Here is a 23,924-nt window from a genome sequence, read left to right on the forward strand (position 1 = left end):
AGCACCATCTTGTCCTGAATCTAATGTTTACAGCATGTGAAAGTTTAATATTGTTGGTTAAATCCCGACAAAAGAACAGCATATAATGAAATGTCCTGATGGAGAACATCCGGCCGCGTCTGAAGTTTGGGAATAAAGTTGAGCAAGTGAAACTGAGGAAACGAAAATCACAACTGTATTCAAAGGAGGATGAAAATCCATTAAACAATGGTGAGGATAGGATTAATTTAATGGAGGGTTCCAACTTCTTACAAGTTCTTAAAGTCTTAAAAGGCATTTCGTTCATTCATCTATAAATAAGGCCTTAATTTGTACTAAAATGTCAATAATCTGATTTAGGCCTAAAAATGTGTAGCCACAATGTCTTAAATATTTTTTGAAAAAAAAAATAGTTTGGATCGTGAAGTTTATGCTTTATAAAGTTGGTTTGAATTCAGCTTGTTTTTTTAAAATGTGTATCAATCACACTGTTACAAAACTAGAAAACCAACATAGAAGTACATAATTCTTGTTTAATGTAAACACATTTATTTACTTAGCAATCAATTCAGGGATTCCAACTTTTTTTCATATCCTCACACTTTTTTGACAGTATATGGATATAAAATTGGTTTGTAAAATGGGTGTTTAATTTAATTATGAGTGAGTGGCATTAAACAAGTCTTATATCTAACTTGCCTTAAGCTGTAGAAGCTCTGTGAACACCTTGCTTCTGTAATAAAGACAACATGATAATATAAAATGGTTTATCTTGACTTTCTCAGGTGTCCTGAGAGCCAAACTCATCGTATTTTGTGTGGCGTTCAGGCTCATCAACTGCCTCCTGGTTCAGACCAGCTTCGTCCCTGATGAGTACTGGCAGTCTGTGGAGGTCTCCCATCACATGGTCTTCAAATATCCTTTGGTGTCACCTGCAGCGGATTCTTTAAATGTCTCTAAAACGGGGGGCGCCCGTGGGGCAGTGGGCAAGGGCGTCCCCCCGTTTTTCTCTTTCATTTGTTCTTTACATTTTTCTGTACGTCAGGGACAGGTGGCAGCTAGTCCTGTCTTTTACTTTTTACAGACAAAATATAATTAAAAACTTTATTTGTACATCATCTTTCATACAAAAAATGCAGTTTAAAAAGCTTGACAATAAAGACATCAAGAGTGATATTCAAAATGGAATGAACATTAACACAAATGAATGAAGCAGCAATAAGATAAAAGGAAATAAACTATTGATAATAAGAATGAATATTGGATAAGATAAAGTAAGAAAATCTGTTTCCCCTTTTCTCGTATAATTCACAGGACCAGAAGAAGAAACAGCTTAGATTTTCTTCCTTTTTGACACAATTACGTGATTGTAATACAATGCAACTAAACAAAACAGCAGCCCAATGTCATGTATTAGTGTCACAACCTTAACAGTTTGACTTATGGGTATCTGACCTGGGAGTGGAAGGAAGGAATCAGAGGATTCACCTATCCGCTCCTCTTTGCTTCCATTTACAAGATATTGCACTGCATAAACTGTGATTCAGTCTTTTTCCTGGCAAGTTATTTTTTTTTTACTCAGACAAATTTGATCCTAGCAAGCTTTCTGATGAATACATAGTTTTTTATAATCCTTTTTTTAACTTTGTTGGCCGTGCAGATATGGTTTCCCCGAATAATTCAAGCACTCCTGGCTGCGTATGCGGACGTGAAATTCTTCTTCCTCATCCGAACGTTGGAAAATCGTGACGTAGCGACATGGACGGTAAATATTTTTATTTATTTATTATTATTCTTCCGGACAATTACACATAATACATCATTTTCTCATTGCATATTCATACATATTACTTTGTGTTATCGTCCGAAGGGAAGCAGGAGAAGCCAAAGGCTTATCGGGTCCCGCCCCCACTGCCATAAGATTCAGATACACAGATACTACAGTTAGAATTTTTTTTTCTTTTTTTTAAAGAAGATTCATTCTAATACACAGATCATTTTAGGTCTCTATTTTCCTCTCTGCCTGTGACAATGCAGATAGTGATATGGCCTTGTCCATTTCTTAGCCTAAACACATCTGCAAAAGTATTCAAAACAGTCAGTGTGTCTGCTGACCTCGGCTACAGTCCCATAAAATGCAGTGTATTTACAAATTCTTCAGTAAATAGAACATTTTGATTAAAAAAAATATATATTCTAAGAAGAAATATGTGAAATGATCCGTACCTTGAAAAGAAGAATTTGAACATCAGTGAAAAGTTCCCACAATTGAATTCAAAAAGTGAAACTTTCATAAATTCTAGATTCATTACAACTACAGTGAAATTAATCTAGAATAAACATACTGTTCAGACAGTCGCCATTTCTGTATTAGAAATCCTTTTCCTGATTGGTTTATGTAATATTCAAATATTTGAGGTACTGGATTTTTTATTCCATGAGCTGTAAACCGTATTCATCAAAACTAAAACAAAAGAAAGAACTGATATTTCACTTTGTCTAATGAATCTCTAGAATATATGAAAGTTTCACTTTTTGAATTAACTTTTCCATGATATTCAAAAATGTTTAGATACACCTGTAGTTTATTGTTCACATTGAGGGAAATTGTCTTTGACTTCATCACACAGCCTCAAAAAAAAATGCAACGTTAAAAAAAAAGTATTCTAATAAAAAAAAAATGGGAGAAGGGCCGGATATTTTGTAAAATCATAAGGGGGACTTGCCCTTTGAGTGATGAACACATCTTGATGTTGCCCTCCCAAAATGTTCCGCCGTCTTAGCTCTTTTGTCACCCTAAACACACAACCTTTCTTCTCTTGTCTTCATGGTCTCCAGTTCTTCTGCCACCTGTGCTCGTGGTTCTCGTGGTACTGCTGCACCAGGACAATGACCAACAGCATGGAGACCACCATCACCTGCCTGGCTCTGTTTTATTTCCCCCTCCCTGGATCCAAAACACACAGCAGGTCTCGGCTTGTTACATCTCAACCTTTTTTTCTCATTTTTAATTTCTTTAATAAATTGCGAATTAACAGACACTTTCCCCCTCCCCCCTCAGCAAAACATATTTGAGCCTGGTAGCGTTGGCAGTGGTCATCCGACCGACGGCCCTCATTGTGTGGTTTCCTCTGGTATTGTATCATTTCTGGCAGGAAGAAAACAAAGTGAGGCTTGTCACTCATAACTTCGTCCCTATAGGGTTTGTGCTTTTTATCTCCCGTCATATTGATCTTGTGTTTCATCCTTTCTTCCTCATGACATCAGTCCATTGTTTCTCATTTCCAGAGCAGTGGCTGTTGTGACTTCAACCCTGATCGACTGTATATTCTATGGAAAGGTAAAACATTAAATCCAAGTGATTTTTATTTAAAAATGACACAAACTGCTGCTCATGAAGTCAGATGTATTACTTATCCTCTCTGTTTCTTATCAGTGGACCATGGTGCAGTTCAACTTCCTGAAGTTCAACGTCATCCACAGTGTGGCTGATTTCTACGGCGCTCATCCCTGGCACTGGTACTTCACTCAGGGCTTCGCCGTCGTCATCGGTCCCCACCTCCCGCTCTTTCTTCACGGCTGCAGCCTCGCCTTCAGAAGATACAAGGTTCTGCTGCTTGCAGTTGTCTGGACGGTTGTAGTTTACAGGTAAAAAGTCTTTGCTCATATTTTACAGACAGGTATTCATCAAACACCACGTAACTCAGAAATAAACAAGGATTTAGGATGATTTATATTTCATGACTAATATCATGTTTTACAGTATTTCAAAAACTTTTTAATAGAAGGGATCAACTCTTGATCAAATAATTTCAAGCCAAACAAAATCTTGAATAGCTTTTATTGTAAATGTGTTTATAATTTGTGTTTGAACCTCTAAGGTTGTTAGGCTTATTGGAAGTTCCTTTGGATAAAAGTTCCAGCTAAATGAAATGTAATGTCATTTCTTACCTCATTTTCAAAGCAGTTTTTTTTGTTGGAGAGAGATTTTTGAAACCTTCAACCTCCAATTTCAGGTTTCTGTATTTATCATATGCCAATCAAATACAGGAGCAGTCTTTGGCAATGATAATTTAAAATTAACAATGCAATCTACAAAAGAAGAAGAAAATAGAACAAACAAGCAAATCTAAGACATAAAAACGACAACAGTGCAGCAGAGAAAAAAAGGTCAAATGTAAGAATTAACAATAATATACACTCACCGGCCACTTTATTAGGTACAGAGGTTCATTTACTTGTTAACACATATAACTTATCAGCCAATCACATGAAAGCAACTCAATGCATTTAGGCATGTAGACCTAGACAGGACAACTTATTTAAGTTAAAACAGAGCATCAGAATGGGGAAGAAAGGGGAATTCAGTGACTTTATACATGGCAATGTTGATGGTGCCAGAAAGGCTGGTCTGAGTATTTCAGAAAAAGCTGATCTATTGGCATTTTCACGCACAACCATCTCCAGGGCTTACAGAGAATGGCCCAAAAAAGAAAAAATATCCAGTGAGCGGCATTTGTGTGGCCGAAAATGCCTTGTTGAAGTCAGAGGTCAGTGGAGGATGGGCATACTGGTTCGAGATGATAGAAAGGCAACAGTAACTCAAATAACCACTCGTTACAACCAGGGTATGCAGAATACCATCTCTGAACGCAAAACACAACCAACCTTGAAGCAGAAGGGCTACAGCAGCAGTAGACCCCATCAGGTGCTACTCCTGTCAGCTAAAAACAGGAAACTGAGGGTACATTTCGCACAGGCTCACCAAAATTGGACAATAAAAGATTGGAAAAGTCTTGCCTGGTCTGATGAGTCTCGATTTCAGATGTGAAAGTCAGATGGTAGGGTTAGAATTTGGCGTAAACAACATGAAAGCATGGGTCCATGCTGACGTGGACCATCAACCATGCTATGTTAAATGTTGCTTAAATCCCCTTTCTTCTCCATTCTGATGCGTGTTGTCTTGATCACGTCAACATGCCTAAATGCATTGCGTTGCTGCCATGTGGTTGGAAGATTAACTTTTTGATTTTATAAGCAATTAAACAGCTGTACCTAATAAAGTGGCCGGTGAGTGTATATAAAATAGAATAAAGTGAAAATAAGATACTGTTATGTAGGTAGTTATGAACTGGTGGTATTATTAACAATGTGTAGGAACCAACTTCACAATTAGTGTGGATATGCAACTGTCAAAATAATTTTTTGATAAATTGATAAAAAGTTTAACTCCTTTGTTGCAGTTTTCTTCCTCATAAAGAGTTCAGATTCATCTACCCTGTGCTGCCTTTCTGCATGATCTTCTGTGGTGCGTTCACATCTTCACTCCAAGCACTTCTTTGTGGTAAACATCTGCCAAAATGTGTTGTTTTTACACAACTTTACCTTCTTCTGGTTGCCCTGCAGGGATTTCTTTGGCTAATCTGAAAGCGTGGCGTGGAGCTGCTGCGTCCCTCCTGTTGGTGAGTAACCTGGCTGCTGCTATGTACACCGGCCTGATCCACCAGCGAGGAACTCTGGACGTCATGAGCAGCCTCCAGATGCTCTGTGACGATACCTCCACCCCTCCAGATGTCCTTTTCCTCATGCCCTGCCACTCCACGCCTTTTTACAGGTAAAGGTCTCACCTTAGGGATCAGTCGGCAACTGATTGGCTGAATTTTTTTAATTTACTCTTCAGGTCAATGCTTATCAATCTAGTTCATTCTTGACCTTGTCACCCAGAGGTGCATTTTGTATAGTCAAACTGAATTTGCTGATGAGGACCATGTGACACTGCCAAAATGACATCCCTGTTACAGGGACACTCCTGAAGGTTTTTTTTTTTCTTTACTTTTCTGTGATTAAAATAAACACATTTTCTACTAAAAATCTTTAAAATGTGTAATTTGTACCAGGAAAATATTTTATTAAAGAATTATTAAATAAGGCAAAGAATCCTGACCAAAGATGTTTCATTCTACATTTGATTAGTTCTAACAATGTCTAATCATTAATCCAGTAAACATTGTTAAGGTTATTATTGAGGTTCAATTACATATTCATTATTTTCCAATGAAATATTAAATGCTCGAGTGGTTCCCCGTAATCACCTTGTTGGAGGTTATTATTAAATCAATATATAAATAAGGGATATGTGTTAAATCTCAGAATATACAGTAGATGAATGCAGACTGTTAACAACTTCCTGCTTTGTATTCTAATCGATCGAATTATAATTCAAAAATATTTTTTAATCTGTTGATGAAATATTAATGTTACTTTTTTAAGCGTCATTCTTTCTGAGGACATTTAGTTCATTGTAGCAGCTTCTCTGTACTGGAGAAAAAGGAGTAAATAAGCTATTAGAATCTGAATCGGAAAAGGTTTACTACCAGGTATGAACACACATACAAGGAATTTGCCATGGTCTGATGGTGCACAAAATTAAATCTTCAATATATTATAAGTAGTTCATCTCCTATAATGATTTTCACATAAAAATCCATCAATCTTGATTCTAGACTTCTATAATAATAACTTATACTTTTACTTAACCCAACTGTCATTCTAAATAAAGTTGATTTTATTGATGCAGCAGCTGATCGTTTCCTCACTCTCTGCAGTCATGTCCACTGCCCGATGAAGATGAGGTTTATGGAATGTCCTCCAGACCTTGGAGAAGACGGTTATGTCGATGAAGCAGACATATTCTACGATGACCCTCTTCACTGGCTCAGGACGTCATTTCCCTACAAATCATCTCTACCAACGCACCTGGTTCTGTTTGATGTTTTGGAGAGGGTAAAGGTTTCATAATTCAACAATGATTTATTATCATTATTATTAGAATTGTCTAAATGTTTAATGTGTTTTTTGTTGTCGTTTTAGGAAATCTCCGTGTTCTTGCGAGGGAATCACTTTGTGAGGACAGCAGAGATATTTCATACTCATTTTCCTGAGGGTAGAGTTGGAGGAAGCATCTTTATTTATGAAAGGCACTGACAAACACAGGAACAAAAGGGAATTAATTTTCCTTAATGAGAATGTCCAATGATGTGTATTTACTACTGAAATAAATATTTTTAACTCAACTGATACTTCCTGTCTTTTTGTCAATAAAACAAATAAAAAAATGCTCTGTCCAGTTAAAACAAGCTTGATCTGGAATGTAAGAAAACTGCTAAAATAACAACCCTGTCACACAAACATTTTTGTAGCAGCAAATTTTAAACAACCAAGCCTACACGTCAAACTTTTTTGTCTCTGTTAACCTAGCACAATACTTGCCTTTCCCAATTAACATTTTCAGCAGGAAATCCGTTTAACTCAAACTTATAACGATTACGTCACTAAACACAGAATAGATCATGGACGTTCAGTAGCTTTAAAACATTGTGCAAACTTACAAAAAAATTGAGACAAAGAAGACTTTGCATCTTATTACAACCCAAAACAGGAATATCATCTATAATATTAACCCAGATAAGATGTTTTCAGTATTTTGGATCAAACGGCATTGGGCCCAGTTCTATTTTGACATCAGCCATGTGTCTGTCTATGTTTCTCCCTGATCGGCTCCACTTGCGTTCGCTCTGTGGTCGAGAACTGGATCTCTGCTGCTTTGCCCTTGGCGACTCCTTCGAGTCTCCGTCTGGTCTTTCGGACGGCCCACTGTGTAATTCAAACACACAACAGAAATTACCACAGTACACTTTGAAGACAGTGAAGCATGGTGGCACAGACATCATGTTATGGGGATGTTTCTCACACTATGGTGTCGGGTCTATTCATCGCATACCATGGATCATGGATCAGTTTGGATACATTAGAATACTTGAAGAGGTCATGTTGCCTTATGCTGAAGAGGAAATGCCCTTGAAATGGGTGTTCCAACAAGTCAACGACCCCAAACACACCAGTAAGCGAACAAGATCTTGGTTCCAGACCATCAAGATTAACGTTATGGAGTGGCCAGCCCAATCCCTGGGGCCTCATTTATCAACCGTACTTACGCACAAATCTGTGCGTAAGTAGGGCGTAAGAACATTGCCACGCAAAGTATGGCATTTACCAAAATGTACTTAGACTTATGAATCTGTGTAAATGTAAGCACAACTCTGACCATGCTTACGAACATAATCTAGTGGTAGAATAGCGATATTACAAGCACAAAGCAAAGCATTTAAGAGTTTCAACGTCTGCATTAACACTAGAACCGCCAGCGTTCTCTTTATATCTATAATCGCCACGCGTCAAATCCACCCGTGCATTTCTAGGGTAATATAAAGTCATACATTTGTTTGTTTAATCATCATCTGTGTTTTGGACCTCTTGTTTTATAATTAAGTTTCTTTAAGAACACTGATCACGACTCAGTAATGAAACAGAAGTAGATATAATATCGCCAATACATCAATGAAAACAGACGGTCAAAACAGCGTCCAAATGAGCTAACATCCTAAATGCAATAAATAGTTATGTGGCACACTTATTTTTAGGTAAGCTCTAATTGATTATTCATTAAATGTGTCACGTTTACATGTTTTGAAGCGGAGGATCCCTCCGATGCTCTCTGTGCGTCTCAGCACTCAGCTGTGAGCTGGACGAGTCGCGGTGACTCGCCAGACTCGCCAATCACTCATTTCACTTAGTAGGCTAACTCTATTGTTGTTAGGAGCTTATCTTCATCTCTTTTTTATTGAAAGAGTTTATGAATGACTGCACGTAAAGTTGTCAGATCGCGGCAAACAATGCCGTTGCCTTACAACTTGCTCGAAAATATCACATTTTCCCATGCAGCAAGCTTTCTTTTGTTTTAATGCCTGCACTAAGTGCGCTAACAAAATATGTTTTGCTTCGATTCAACCTCGTTTACAAGGGTTTCCATTTCTGTGTTGGAGAAGTTTCTTTTCGTTACCCTCGGCTCTTTACCATTGTGGCGGAGAGGGGTAAAACACATTCAGATGGTTGATAAAGGGATGTGTTGTGACCATATATGGTTAATTGGAGGCGTTTCTGAATGCAAATGGGCTGAGCGTGAACGAGCATGACACTTAAGAACAAGTTAGTGCAGCTGGTAACCAGAACAATCGTGCATTTTGTGATAAAAGCATGAAATTTGGTACACTTATAGCCAAAGGCATTCTCAAAAGATTTGGATATGGAGCCACCATGAATTTTCAAAATGGCGCCCATGGCAGCCATCTTTCAAAATGGCTGTCAGTAACAACTGTTCGCTTATGAATGATGGATATAATATGATGTTTCAGACTTATTTACCATACATAGTACTTGGTAAATGTATTTTGGATAATCTAAATGTGTCATTAAATATTCAAGATGGCTGACATCTTCAAGATTGCAGCCATCACAGGACATGGAGCTCTTTTCAAGGTTATTCATTGCTTGCCAGACCCGAGATGGAAACCTAGAGGAGTTCTTTCGACACGAGAACCAACCATGTCCACCAGCGCTTTCTGATGGGGGAGGTCTCCGACTGGGAGTGAAGAGTGATCTGCTTCCATGCCTGGAACAAGTTCACAGTGCATACTCTGACAGTCCAAAGGTTACCTGCACCATTGTAGATGGGGCAGCCATCATCCAGATGCTGAAACCAAGTTCAGTAAAAACCTTCAATGACTATGCCCATGTGATCTTCATTCCATATCTGACCAGAAAGTTTGAAACTGTGTCCAGGCTTGATCTGGTGTGGGACCGCTACTTGTCTGACTCTCTGAAAGCTGCTACGAGAGCAAAGCGTGGCACTGGAATTCAGAGACGTGTGGTAGGTGATGCAGCCATTCCCAGGAACTGGCAAAACTTTCTTAGAGTTGACAGCAACAAGACTGAGTTGTTTGCCTTTCTCTCGGAGGCTCTGCTCAGATGGTTTGTGCAGGAGGATAAACAGCTTGTCATCACAAGTGACATGGAAGTCCTTAGCAAGCCACCTCTCCCAGATAGGACATCGATTGCTCCTTGCACGCATGAGGAAGCGGATAGTCGCATGTTATTGCACGTAGCCCATGCAGCAAGAAACGGCCACCACAAAATTATGATTCAAACAGTTGATACTGATGTTGTGGTGCTGGCTGTGGCAGTGGCTCAGACTCTACAACCAGAGGATGAGCTTTGGTTGGCTTTTGGTACTGGTAAGAATTTTCAATATTTGGCAGCCCATGAAATTGCAGCAGGGCTCGGGCCCGAGAAAGCATGTGCACTACCAGTGTTCCATGCATTGACGGGTTGTGACACTGTGTCAAGCTTTGTTGGCCATGGGAAAAAGACTGCATGGGCTGTATGGTCTGTGCTTCCAGAACTTACACATGCCCTGTTGAAAGTGTCTTCAGCCCCAGATGACATACCACAGGAGGTAATGGCCACAATTGAGAGGTTTGTTATCTTAGTCTATGACCGAACCAGCACATGTACAGAAATCAATACGGCAAGGAGGAAGTTATTTGCAAAGAGGCACAATGTGCAAACAATCCCCCCTACCAAGGCTGCCCTAGAAGAGCTTGTTAAGAGAGCTGTATACCAAGGAGGGCACGTGTGGGGTACAGTCCTGGTGTCAACACCAGAACTACCTTCACCGTGCGAATGGGGCTGGTCAAAGTCACCTGAGGGGGACTATGAACCCTTCTGGACATGCCTACCAGATGCAGGCCAATCAAGTTATGAACTTGTCTCATGCAAATGCAAGAAGGGTTGTGTTGGGCAGTGTAAGTGCAAAAAATCCCACTTACAGTGCACAGCCCTTTGTGTCTGTGAAGGCGAGTGTGACTAGTCTTCCCTGTGATAGACCCTAGGTTTACCTTGCTCAACATGAGTATTTTGAGATAGAAAGAAGATTCTTAGAAATTCCAAAGTTCCCAATTCAAATTCTGCATCAAGATAAATGTATAATTAAACATAGAGATCATCCATATCTAACTAGTTGGCGGCCATTTTGAATTTTCAATGAAAATGTTCCACTATCCAAAAGACATTTACCAAGTAGTATGAATGGTAAACGTCTGAAATATCATATTAAATCCATCAATAAGAAAACAGTTGTTGCTGGCGGACATTTTGAAAAATGGCTGCCATGGGCGCCATGTTGAAAATTCATGATGGCTCCACATCCAAATCTTTTGAGAATGCCTTTGGCTATAAGTGTACCAAATTTCATGCTTTTATCACAAAATGCACAATTCCTTTATATTTTGGAACTAACCTCTTGTACTAAGTGGGATTTATCAAGATTGATGACTTACTGGTGTGCGTACGATAGGCCAGCGCACGTTTGATAAATACCGATTTTTTTGTACTTAAGCACATACTAAATTTCATTCGTAAGAGTGAATTTAGAACCTTTTCTACGCACTGTTGATAAATGAGGCCCCTGGACCTTAATCCAATAGAAAACCTATGTGGTGACATCAAAAATGCTGTTTTTGAGGCAAAACCAAGAAATACAGAGGAATTGTGGAATGTAGTCCAATCGTCCTGGGCTGAAACACCTGTTTACAGGTGCCATAAGTTGGTGGACTCCATGCAACACAGATGTGAAGCAGTTCTCAGAAACAGAGGTTATTAAACTAAATATTAGTTCAGTGATTCATAGGAAAGCTAAATCTTCATGCAATTTTCAGTTGATACAGTAAATGTTTGAGTTGTAAAGAAAAATGCAGACACTGCTATTTTTTTGAACAGTCTAATATTCCTTTTTCTTCACTTTCTGTAAAGATATAGAAACATTTGACAAATGTTTCTTCATATTTGGAGTTGGAATTGAATGTGCAATGTCCCCAATGCATTTGCGTGGATGGAAATAAAAGCTATTATTAGGATTTTGATCTTTACTAAATTTTTTAAACACACTGCTATTATTTTGAACACAACTGTACGTAAAAGCTGCAGAAAGAGAAAACAGGGTAGTATTCACTAAACATCTATATCTTGAATTATACGTTTTCCTGTTGACAAATTTCAAATTTAGTTAACCATTGACTGTACCAATTCAACACAGTACCAGTAACAAATTAATATTAGACTTTAATTCCTGGAATATTCGGGGAAACCCTATTTTAAATGAAGATTTGTCGCCAAAAGTTGCCCTTTATCTGCCCTGGAGATGAAACCTTTAGCTGGACTATTATCTTATAGAGAAAATACCATGTGCACGGGTAGACTTACTGGGGGTCTTTTGTGTAAGCCTCTCCAAAGAAGTGCCGGTAGACGAAGTCATCGAGATCTCCGAACACGCCGTCATGGAGGCTGTGATACTCGTGCATGTCGTTCAGATAGTCCTCCACGCCGCTGACAAAGTCTGTGAACAGCATGCGGTCGTGGATGAAGATGCCGTTGTGGAAGAAGTTGTTGATGAACATCTCCAGCTCTTTCCAGTGGTGGAAATGGTGGACCTCCTGCTGCAGGTAGCTCTGCATCAGCTGGTAAAATTCGTCTGCTCTAATTGGCTCCATGGCTTTGTTGAAGAGACTCATGGATTCCTGGTAGGCGCAGTCAAAAACCCCAGAACATCTTTTCATGTTGGCTTTGTGGGGGTTTTGACCTCCATCACCGGGAACCTTCTGTCCTGATTTACGTGTGTTGTGGCTGCTCTGGAAGAAGTCATCAAACTGCTGCGGGTTTCTGTGGTACGGCCCATGGGATCTGTGCTGCCATGACTCTTTTGTATTCTTCTCATCCCGGCGCTTATCATAAAAACCTCTAGCTTTGTTGAGGATGGACGAAGCTGAGTGCTTAAAGTTTCGAAAAGTTGATTTGACAGAATCTGAGAACTTCCTCAGGTTCTCCTTCACGGCTTCCTTGGCTTTTTTGATCTGCTCCTTGTGGTGATGGACAAACTCCTTGCTGGAGTTCTTCACGGCGTCAAATGTGTCTTTCAGCTTCCCCGCCATGCCCTGCTTTGGCTTTTTCACCTTGGACTCGGTTTCTCCTTTGGCTCGTGCGTCTTTGGTTTCTACGTACAGCCTCTCCCACAGGTCGGAGCGCTGCTGCTCGAAGCTCAGCCTCTTCTCCAGCTCTGTCAGACGGGACTGCAGCTCGTCTGCCTCTGAAGCAGTTTCCTTTCCAGCTCCAGGGACTTGTTCGCTCAGCAGATTCAACTTTCTCCTCAGCTCGTCTGTCACCTTTCTCTCCTTGTCAAGCTTCTTCCTCAGCGTACGGGCTTCAGCCATCATGTCTTCCCTCTCGCTGCGCAAGCTTCTCAGCAGCTGTTTCTCCTCTTCGAGCTGCTCATTCAGCCTCTGATTCTCTGACAGCAGTGAGTCGGCACCGGGTGCCGCCGTCGCCTCCCAATCCCTGATCTTAGTGCGCAGGTTTCTGAGCTCCTCCTGTAAAGTGGACAGGGACTTTTCTTCACTTTCCAGCGAGCTTTTCAGCAGCAGGTTCTCAGCTGTCAGCCTCCGCTGCTGAGACTCAATGTTCATCCTCTCCTCTGTTTTCTCTTTCAGCAACATTTCCAGGTCATCCCTCTGGGCCTATAAGCAGAAACAAATTATGAAAAAGGGAAAGTTAGTAGTTTTAAAAAAGTAGTGTTTACATGAATCCTGACGATAATTTGAAGACTCAAATCATTTGAGGTGAGATACCTGAATTTGCCCCTGTTTTCTGCTGAGCTCCTGGTTCTTCTTCTTTATCTTCTCAATCACCTTTGTGAACTGGGAAATAACTTTTTGTTTATCCAGGTCTTCCAGGCCAAAGTACCTGCTCTGGACCTGGGCGAGAAAGAGAAGAAACTAGTTAAGGTCCAATGAAGTTGTGGCTAGTCCTCACAAACGGTTATGTAGATCACATTACCTTGGCCCTTACATCTCTGTACTGGCTTCCTGTGCGTCAAATAATATGATTTAAAATCCCATTATTTGTAGCACTAAATGGTCTTTGGCTCAAATACATCTCTGATGTATTGGTATGTTACTAAGCATTCAGATCCCGCTGGTTCATCTGGAACAGGTTTAACCTTAGTGTTCCCAGGATCAAAACCAAACAAAGTTGAAGCAGCTTTTAGTTTTTTGTCCAATTCACATGTGGGACAAAATTCCTAACGGTAACCCACACATAATTATAAGCTAATTATTACCTACGTTTTCACTGACCTGGTTTGTTGAAGGTTGTTCTTGAACGTCTCCGTGAAGCAGATCTCTAATACCATCAAGTTCATACACTCCGATTTTCTCCACAGTTTTCTGTCTTTCTTGAACCTGGACTGTACCTGTAGGATTAATGACAGAAAGCATTGTTAGGGTGAGCCAATGATGCTGTTGTTCTTTACAGTTCTTGCTGCGTTACCATTCAACCCAACCTGATATGTCCTGTTCAGATTTAAGAAGCAACCATTGTTGTTAAAAACGTATTTGATAGTGTAGACAACTATTTCTCGAAGCAGTTCTTGCAAAACAAAATAAAAAAAAATCAAATATTCACTTTGAAACATAATGAAGGATTGGTTGATTTGTCAGTCCACTCTTTAATAATCTGTTATTATACTTCGGAACTCATGTATAGAAACAGTTTAAATACATTTGTTTTTAAAAAGGCAAACTATGCAACATTTTAATGAAAAAAATAATTATAGTCACACAAAAATAATCACCATAGAAGTGGCCGTAGCCCATGCTGATGGCAATGACAAGTGCGATCAGGATGCACTTGTTGAGGATGCTGCCGCCGTGGTTTTGCATTTGGACATAAAGAGCAGCAGCAGGACTGACTTCTGCCTCCTGCCGCCCCTCCTCCTCCTCTTCATCCTCAGGCTGTGTCACCAGGCTCGTGGTATTCTTCCTCAACCTACGTCTTCGGACAACAGGACTGCTGCTTGGTTCTTCATCGTCCTCGCTGCTGCTGGAGTTTGTCACTGCAGGCTGCTGCCCTGGGAAAACTACAAATAAAATACACAAAATGACTGAATGGTGGAAAGAAATGTACCAAAAAAAAGGGGTGTACGCAAACAAAAACAGGCTCAGAAAACACATGTGAGGTTAATTATGATGATAGCAATGATTAGATTAACTGATCCACTTACACTGAACAATATTGTTGCAAATGTTTAAGTTCTTTAAGATCTATAAATATGCGTGTCCTATCTGTGACGCAATCAAAATGTTTGTTTCTTGACTAAATGTAAGGTACCCAGATTTCAGTATGTTTTACAGTTTTTAATTTATTTTAATATTTGGATGATTATTGGGAATATATCCTGAATTGCAGTTGTGACAAATAGGATAATTGTGACATGAAAGTTTTCATATCATCCCATGTCTAATAAAGACTGGTATCATTATCATTTAACTCAGCAAGATAGCGAATTCTACCCAACATGTCAAACCATTTCTTTAACAGCTAAAATAACAGTTGTAAATCCTCATGTAAAACAGAAAGGGACAGTACTACTGTCACAGTACTCCTAAATTCTCTAAATTGGATCATTTGTTGTTGCTTGTTATTCTCAGTTCACATTTTTTCTCCCAATTCTTAGACAGACTGGAGCAAAAATATAAATTTTACTGTGTATTTTATATTAATTACACTTCTAATCTAAGGCAGCCAGACACACAAAGACTCACACATGCACACACACACGTGTAAAAACAGTGAAAGTGACCATGTTGCTTTTTTCAATGTGTAGCTGAACATGCTTTTAAAAGAAGCACAGTTAGTTCAGATCAGCCTGTGTTTAACAGATCTGGATTAGTTTTTTTGCATTGCTGGGCAAAGCTAGTTTCACTCTGGTTTCAAATCAGGCAACCTGGGAAATAGCGGCCTCCAGTGAGTTGGCTCCTCAGATGGCAGCCAAAGTTCACGAGACTCAGTGGAACTTTCCAGTGACTCAACATCAAACCTGCTTTGGTTATGTGGAAAACAGGAAGAGAAGGAAAGTTTTTGTGTTGATGTGTCAAATTTCTCCATGTTGCCTCTTAGGCCGTGACTGTAAATTCCAATCAGCTACTGAAGGAAACAGAATAGAATAGTTTAGAGTGCGTGTAGCTGCAGCATTACCGGTCTCTGTGAAGGCGTACTGGCTGCTGCAGGAGGTGCCCAGGTAACACTCCTGGTTGGCTGCTGCCACCTCTTCCTCCTCAGCGTGCTCCTCTTCCTCCTTCAGGTCGCACAGAGTCACAATGTCTGAGTGATCGCTGGAATTCAACAGAGTCACATGCTCCTTCCCCAGGGTGTTGTCTCCGGCCTGAAGAAGTGGCAAAATATTGACTAAGGATGGAAAAGGGAGCAGAAAACAAAGTGGCTCTTGATTGTTTAAGGAGCAGGTTATTTTTATGGTTGTATCACCTCTGACGTGCACAGAGTCTCATCTAGGGTTTGTTCTCCCAGAGTGTCATCAAGCGAATCAGCAACCCTCTCCTCAACACACTCATCTGAAAATATAATTAAAAAAGTTAAGATTAATATATATGAAATAGGGTTGCTATGATTAAAGCTGCAACTCATAGGTGTTCTCAATATTGATTATTCCGACCACTGCTTTCTTGATTAAACAATGAATTGTTTGGTGCCACAAAACACTGTATTGGATAGGGGTTTGAAAGCCAGCAAATAATCATTTAAGAAACAGATAACAGTGAGTTTTTGGCATTTGTGTTTAAAATCTAACAAACCTATAATAATCAGTTAATCAGATAGGTCCAGATTTCTTTTTTTGTCGATTGACTAATAGTTTCAGCTCTAATCATATTTAATAATTCCTTTCAAAACAAATGTTTTTCCAAGGGTAAGCAGCAATAAAGCAACCTGCAGGTGCAGAGGCCTGTGTGTCCTGCAGCTCTGCTTCCTCCACTGGAATGTGCTCTCCATATTCAACTGCCGCCTCTGATAACAAGGTCTCAATATCTGAACCCTGAAAACACAACAAGCAGACATTCAAACTGGGCAAATTGAATAAATATATCTTTATTGATTGATTAATAGCTGTTGATTATTCAGGAAGAGCAAACAATATTTCTATTTTCTACCTATGATTTGTAGCTGTAACTGACAAGCTGGTATTACTGTATTAGAAAAGATGACTGATAGTTTCCATTGTGCCTGAACTAACATCTGTTTGCCAGCTACATGCTGGAGGCATTTCAGCGGTTGCTTAATCAGTGTGTGTCAACAAAAGATAACATCCTCTATTTTCACACCTGGAAGAAATTTATCAAATCTCTTTAGGAAAAGGATGAAATAAAAAAGGAAAGAGAAGCAAATGTAACAAATTAGAAAAGAAAAGTCTTCAATTGCACAACTCCCTACACATACAGTGCCTTGCAAAAGTATTCATACCCCTTGATATTTTCGACATTTAGTCACGTTATAACCACACACGTACATTTATTTTATTGGGATTTTATGTGATAGACCAACTTTTTTTATAAATAAAAAACTGAAAAGTGTGGCGTGCAAAAGTATTCAGCCCCCTGAGTCAATGCTTTGTAGAACCACCTATCGCTGCAATTACAGCTGCAAATCTATTTGGGGTATGTCTCCGCCAGCTTTGCCCATCTACAGACTGACATTTTTGCCCATTCTTCTTTAAAAAATAGCTTGAGCTTCAGATTTAGCATCAGATTGGATGGAGAACGTCTGTGAACAGCAATTTTCATGTCTTTCCAGACATTCTCAATTGTATTGAGGTCTGGACTTTGACTGGGCCATTCTAACACATGACTATGCTTTGATTTTAACCATTCCATAGTAGATCTGGCTGTATTTTTAGGCTAGTTGTCCCTCTGGAAGGTGAACCTCCACCCCAGTCTCAAGTCTTTTGTAGACTCTAACAGGTTTTCTGTCCTGTATTTGGCTCCATCTATCTTCCCATCAACTCTAAACAGCTTCCCTGTCCCTGCTGAAGAGAAGCATCCCCATAGCATGATGCTGCCACCACCACCATGTTTCACGTGAGGTTGGTGTGTATAGGGTGATGTGCAGTGTTAGTTTCCTCCACACATAGCATTTTGCATTCAGGCCAAAAACTTCAAGTTTGGTCTCATCTGAATATGCATGGCTTGTGGCAAGTGTTGGAGGAAGGTGCTCTGGTCAGATGAGACCAAAATTGACGTTTTTGGCCTAAAACGCAAAGTGCAATGTGTGGCAGAAAACTAACACTGCACATCACCCTGAACACACCATCCCCACCGTGAAACATGGTGGTGGCAGCATCATGCTGTTGGGGTCCTGTTCTTCTGCAGGGATAGGGAAGCTGGTCAGAGTTGATGGGAAGAAGGATCGAGCCAAATACAGGGCAGAAAAACCTGTTAGTGTCTGCAAAAGACTTGAGACTAGGGTGGAGGTTCACCTTCCAGAAGGTTAAATACCCTAAACATACAGCCAGATCTACTATGGAATGGTTCAAATCAAAGCATAGTCATGTGTTAGAATGGCCCAGTCAAAGTCCAGACCTCAATACAATTGAGAATATCTGGAAAGACTTGAAAATTGCTGTTGACAGATGCTCTCCATCCAATCTGATGCTGAATCTGAAGCTTGAGCTATTTTGCAAAGAAGAATGGGCAAACATATCAGTCTCTAGATGGGCAAAGCTGGTGGAGACATACCCCAATAGACTTGCAGCTGTTATTGCAGCGACAGGTGGTTCTACAACATTATTGACTCAGGGGGGCTGAATACTTATGCACGCCACGCTTTTCAGTTTTTTATTTCTAAAAAAAATGTAAAACCATATTTCATTTTCATTCCACTTCACAATGATGCACCACTGTGTGTTGGTCTAGACTCTAGCACATGAAATCCCAATAAAATAAATGTAAATGTTTTAATGTGACAAAATGTGCAAAATTCCAAGGGGTATGAAATCTCTGTCATGTGATTGGTTTATACCTCAGCAATAGGTACAGTCACACAATGTTCACAAAGGGAGACAATAGGTGTCAGGATGTCTCCTGGTTGACTGAATCGCACAGCAGGGAATGTCTGGAGAATATATGAACAATATACTGGCTCTACCTGTGTTAAATGCATAATGCAAGGAGGAGGGGGAAGGCTGCAATCTAGCTTTAATTAGCATCTTGTGTGATAATTTTATCCTTACATATGTCAAAAAGTATTTGATTACTATCAAATTAACTTAATATTCTGAGAAATCTCTACAGAAATTGTCTGTTCAATATCAAAAAGTTCACAATCTGTCTCCATTGAAAAAAAGAAAAACGTTTGCAATTTGGTAAAGAAGATGTTAAAAAGTTTGCCTGTAAGTTGTGATCACGTTATGTTTGAGATGATGAACTGAGAGTTTATTTACTGCTGATCATGGGATTTGATCAAAAAATTATTGTTATTCACATTAATTAATTTTAAATTTTTAGATAAATTTAAAAAAAATAGCTGTGATTAGCAGTGAAGGAAAAACGGTTTACCTCATTACTAATAATGGTCCAGCCACAGGATGACTCTGTATCACTTGACGTCTCTGACATTTCTGTCAGTTGTCAGCAACATACAGGGATCTAGAAAAGATCAGAAGGTAAAATGAGGGAGATAATATGTTGTTGTGAAAAATATAAGGTTGGTAAGTGTTTTGCAAGATGAATAAATCTACAGCTTCAGCTACAAGAGTGCAAACAATGTGATACAAGCAGCATCTGTTAAATAAATTGAATAGCTTCGAATTCTGAGTCAGATATACCAATAAACAGCTTTCTTTGGAGACAGGTCTCAAGCAGCCTGTAACCCTGTAGGGAAAGTCCCCAAAGCTCCACAAAGCTGCTTGTTTGGGGAATACCTGCCACAAATGTGTAGAGATACAGTAGGCCTACATTGATTTTGACTCATGTGGTTGCTTTGCTATGCTATTTTTCATTAATCTCCTTAGCATACCACCTGTCCAGTTATTACATATTTTTTCTATCGTAGCCCAATGGTCGCCATTCAAATACTTTGTGTATTAAACAAAATAGGAGAAACAGCGACGGGTGGCGGTGATAGATGGTGCCAAGTCCTGTGGCCTGGCAGCGGAAACAGCCAACGTCTGTCGCTGCGGAGACATACGTCCATGAGACATACAAACAGAGACGGGCTGAGTCTGACGCTATCTTCGTCTGTTAAAGAAATATACTAAATAATGATATGTAGCCTACTAGCCTAGTTGGTTCGTTGCTAATTAACTAACTTAACAGGCTGGTTACGTCGCCTAGATCAGCATCGTCGGAACATATATTTTGCACAGTGTGATAAACGTATATGATATTTGGCAGCTTCATAACATTTCAAAAAATAAGAAAAAAGGACAAACTCACCGGTGATTTACGCCCAAAGACGCGCCAGCTGTCTGCAACAGACTCCAGAGTTGTTGCAGTAATAAATGCCCGAGCTCAGGCTATCTGTTAACGACACAGAGATATAAATATAAGGCGGGAAATGTAGTTCTAAGGTTGTACAGCTGTACACGAAGGGCAACGCTAACACCGAACTCGTAGAACTGCATTTCCCACAAGTCAGCGTTGTGTCCAAACAGTTCTCCACGAGGGTGGAGCAAAGCAAAACAAATCATAAAAAACATAAACAGGGAAGCGCATGACAAGTTGGGCTCTTACCCTCAAAGTTCCATGGCGCTAAGGGGGTTTAATAATCTGCAAGAGAAAAACACAATACTGACCCATTAATGTGTTTTAGTGTGAAAAAGCTGTTCTAATGCTGAGAAGTTAAATTGACCAATACAAGCACGTGCTCGTATTTGTTATGGCATAGTAGCTAGTATAAGGTTATACAGGCTGTGAGCGCGTGACATCTCTGGCTCAGCTTCTCCGCGCACGCAAACGAGTTGGTTAAGTTATAATAATGTTGCTGGACTGGTAGGCCAAGTTTAGTATCTTTAAATACTACGTGATTACTTGTTATGTGGTGATACTATGAAACCTGCGGAGAACCTGTGTTGTGCATAGGGCCAAGGCTACATACGCTACCATATAGGCATACTGTAGACTGTAAAACATTTAAAAAATATATTAACAAATAATGAATGTGTCTATGGCGCTCATTTAAGTAGGGTTATTATTTAATTTGAGTCAAGAACTCGCAAACACTGCAAAATACCGACATCAGACATACAGAATACATTATAAAAAATAAAGCTACAGACTTAACTCATGTCTGACCTTCTGTTTTTACAATTACACAGCACACCCTCCTTTGATTTTAACAATTGAAAGACATAGGCTACAATGAAATTAGGTCATCTCGTCTTATTTGTTGGGTAATTTGTCTGGTCACCACGTGAAATTTCAATGCACAGTATTATCGTAGGCTACACTAAACTATAGCCTACAGTGTTTTTTCTACTTAATTATTAGACTGTAGGCCTACTTATTAAAATTGTTTGTTATTTATTTATTTAGGCTACAATACATTTGTTTAATAATTTACTATGCCTTTTACTCTGTTGCACTGTCCCTTTTGCTGCTGTTAAAGGTTAGAATGTCCCAGCTGTGGGACAAATGAAGAAATGGCTTGTTTGTTAAGAAGTTGAATTCTCAGAAAAGATTAAACCACTTAAAAATTTAAATATTTATTTATTTCATTCGCTGTTTTATTTAGGCCTATTATTAGTTTTGTGGTTTTGCAGAATTATTGTAAAGTAATTTCATTGTGGATCAGTAAAGTCTGCTGTTTACATGTAATAACAGTAGAGGTCAGTGTTTCCATGGTTATGTCACTTGTGGTGTGTGTGTGTGTGTGTGTGTGTGTGTGTGTGTGTGTGTGTGTGTGTGTGTGTGTGTGTGTGTGTGTGTGTGTGTGTGTGTGTGTGTGCGTGTGCGTGTGTGTGTTTGCGCGCGCGTGCTTAGCTCATAGTTGTACATAATTGCAAAAAGAGTAGCTCATATTCAATTTGAGAAAGGGTATTTTTCACCAATTAAATCATAGGCTATATGGTATTGAAAAGTATGTGAGATTTTTCGAACATTTTAAAAATAACGTGCTTAGAATTGGACATTTGGGTGTATTTAAACTTTAATTGTCCCAGTTTAGAGGTTAGTCACTTTTTTAGGAGTCATACCATCTAACATATTTAAAAACAAACTTTTTTAAGAAACAAAAGTATAGCCTTATGAAGTTAAAGTTGCACAAATGTTCTGTTTCTTTAAGTAAAGGTTGCATTGTACAAGTTATGTCCCTTACTCTTAAGTTTAAACATTTTTAATTTGTTGTAGATGGTCAAACTAATTTTCTTAAATCTTATACATGACAATGCAATAAAGTTCATAAGTGTATCATGTTTTCTATGTTAAACTGCATATCTGGAAATAAGTATAGCTGTGAACAGAAGTGAAATTAAATTAGAGGAGCAAAAAGTACATTGCCTTAAAGTAGAAGCTGTGATAAAACTAAGTACATTTACTCAAAAGTATATGTGTCATGCCAATGCCTACTTATACTTCTCAACATTAGTTAAAATTGTAGCGTTGTTATAAATTAAGATTGACTTTAAAATAATTAATTAGTGAATTGAAGAAACATCAACCAGCAACTATTTTTTTCATGTACAATGGCAAATATTGATAGGTTCATACTGATATAGTACACAACAAACATTGTGAAGGTGTCACTTTGGGCTCTAGGCATTTATCTCTATTTTCTGAGTAGAGAAATAATCCATAATAAAAATAATCATTAGATGCAGCTCCAACTCAGTGAACTGCAACAGTAAAACATTGCTTAATGGATGAGTCATAACATCTAATTATATAATATATTATAGTATATCCGTCTGAGTATGTTACTGCTAATACTAACATTTTCCTGATTTTACTTTACATACTTATAGCCTACTTTAACGCAGGACTTTTACTTGTAACATAGTATTTTACAGTGTTGTATTTACTTAAATAAAGGATGTAAAGAACTATTCCCAATCTGATTTGAACCAGATCTAGAACTTAAAGCACATTCAGTAAAAACAACTGCAGACAAGTTGCATTTTTTGTAATTTTATTTAAACTTTTATGAGAAACAGACTTTTTCATTATTAACCAGTGTCTAAAATCTCATAGCTAAAAAACATTTGGACAAAAATCCGACTTGTGAGTGATCATTGCTGACAAAGACAAACAAAAACAAAACATTAACAGAAAATACGAGAATAATAATTACAAAAAGAGTTACATTCAATTTTCAAGACTTGAAACCTGCTTTGTCTTTGAGGACGAGCAGCTGTGGGTCCCCCTGAGTTTGACTGTAAATGACCCACAGCGCTCAGAGAAGGGAGGAAACAAAGCCAGTCTGATAACACACAGATCAAGCTCTGAGTTTTATCCCTTTTAAGTTTCACATGATAGGATAGGAAAGTATCAACATTCATGAGATAAAAGACATGCAGAACAACAGCCTGGGTCCCTCATTTGGAGGAACATCTTGACCTCAATCTTACATTACATTGACAACCCCAGTTTATTGAATCTGCAATGATCACACTAATATAAGAAAAACAAAAACCTGAGGTAGCACTTGTATAGCTGTGTGAACTGCAAAATGCCAAATTCAGAACCTACTTTACTGCTGTTGAAAACATAAACAGCTCTTTGTTTTTGTGAAGTCAGAGGCCACTATCTTGTCACAAACTTAAAAAGAGTGTTTTGGCTTCCGACTCGAGTGCTAGTTTACAGATTATGAATTGAGCCTTTAAAACACAGAACGTTACAGAGTTAAGTTAAAATGGAAATGCTTATCATTTTACTTCCCAAAAGCAGGTAAAACATGACTCAACTGTGTTAAAAAGATTATTTTAAAAGACAAGACAGATATATAAAAAAAAGGCTAGGACTGCTTGATTTTGTGGACATAAGTGGTCACATTTTCTGTCTATTTATCTTAGTCTGACACATTATACAATTATAAAGTATGAGAACACTGAAAATGACAACATTTCACACAAAGATAGGATTATTTTCAACTGATCTTTTGCCAATATGCAACGGTGACCTTAAAAAATAAACTTTGGTTTCCATTGTTTGCTTTTC

The 23,924-nt window shown here is 38.8% G+C and overlaps 2 protein-coding genes across 2 annotated transcripts; one reads left to right on the plus strand and one right to left on the minus strand.

Moving 5' to 3' along the window:
• On the plus strand, nucleotides 1–6,984 carry pigb (phosphatidylinositol glycan anchor biosynthesis, class B). The gene is made up of 12 exons (XM_080030801.1): nucleotides 1–210; nucleotides 765–894; nucleotides 1,420–1,537; nucleotides 1,640–1,744; nucleotides 2,818–2,948; nucleotides 3,041–3,181; nucleotides 3,268–3,319; nucleotides 3,416–3,627; nucleotides 5,223–5,287; nucleotides 5,386–5,593; nucleotides 6,585–6,762; nucleotides 6,850–6,984. Exons 1-12 carry the CDS (start codon nucleotides 99–101, stop codon nucleotides 6,961–6,963), a joined length of 1,566 nt encoding a protein of 521 aa, XP_079886927.1. The 5' UTR covers nucleotides 1–98; the 3' UTR covers nucleotides 6,964–6,984.
• A 466-nt stretch (nucleotides 6,985–7,450) lies between these two features.
• On the minus strand, nucleotides 7,451–20,588 carry ccpg1 (cell cycle progression 1). The gene is made up of 11 exons (XM_080030789.1): nucleotides 20,505–20,588; nucleotides 20,208–20,291; nucleotides 19,329–19,418; nucleotides 16,708–16,813; nucleotides 16,249–16,334; nucleotides 15,961–16,147; nucleotides 14,558–14,842; nucleotides 14,061–14,176; nucleotides 13,554–13,679; nucleotides 12,136–13,442; nucleotides 7,451–7,632 (listed from the first exon to the last, which is right to left on the minus strand). Exons 3-11 carry the CDS (start codon nucleotides 19,386–19,388, stop codon nucleotides 7,455–7,457), a joined length of 2,451 nt encoding a protein of 816 aa, XP_079886915.1. The 5' UTR covers nucleotides 19,389–19,418; nucleotides 20,208–20,291; nucleotides 20,505–20,588; the 3' UTR covers nucleotides 7,451–7,454.
• Nucleotides 20,589–23,924: the final 3,336 nt, after the last annotated feature.

The sequence above is a fragment of the Ammodytes marinus genome (assembly GCF_949987685.1).
Source record: "Ammodytes marinus genome assembly, chromosome: 1".
NCBI classification, from domain to species: Eukaryota; Metazoa; Chordata; class Actinopteri; order Uranoscopiformes; family Ammodytidae; genus Ammodytes; species Ammodytes marinus.

Excerpts from the sequence above, each read along its gene's own strand:
- pigb (XM_080030801.1), top strand. The coding sequence starts at position 99 with ATGGAGAACATCCGGCCGCGTCTGAAGTTTGGGAATAAAGTTGAGCAA. Across the intron at positions 211-764 it reads TGAAAATCCATTAAACAATG|GTGTCCTGAGAGCCAAACTC; the intron begins GTGAGGATAGGA and ends TGACTTTCTCAG. Across the intron at positions 5,288-5,385 it reads TTTCTGCATGATCTTCTGTG|GGATTTCTTTGGCTAATCTG; the intron begins GTGCGTTCACAT and ends GTTGCCCTGCAG.
- ccpg1 (XM_080030789.1), bottom strand. The coding sequence starts at position 19,388 with ATGTCAGAGACGTCAAGTGATACAGAGTCATCCTGTGGCTGGACCATT. Across the intron at positions 16,335-16,707 it reads ACAGGCCTCTGCACCTGCAG|ATGAGTGTGTTGAGGAGAGG; the intron begins GTTGCTTTATTG and ends TTATATTTTCAG. Across the intron at positions 13,680-14,060 it reads AACAACCTTCAACAAACCAG|GTCCAGAGCAGGTACTTTGG; the intron begins GTCAGTGAAAAC and ends TTTCTCGCCCAG.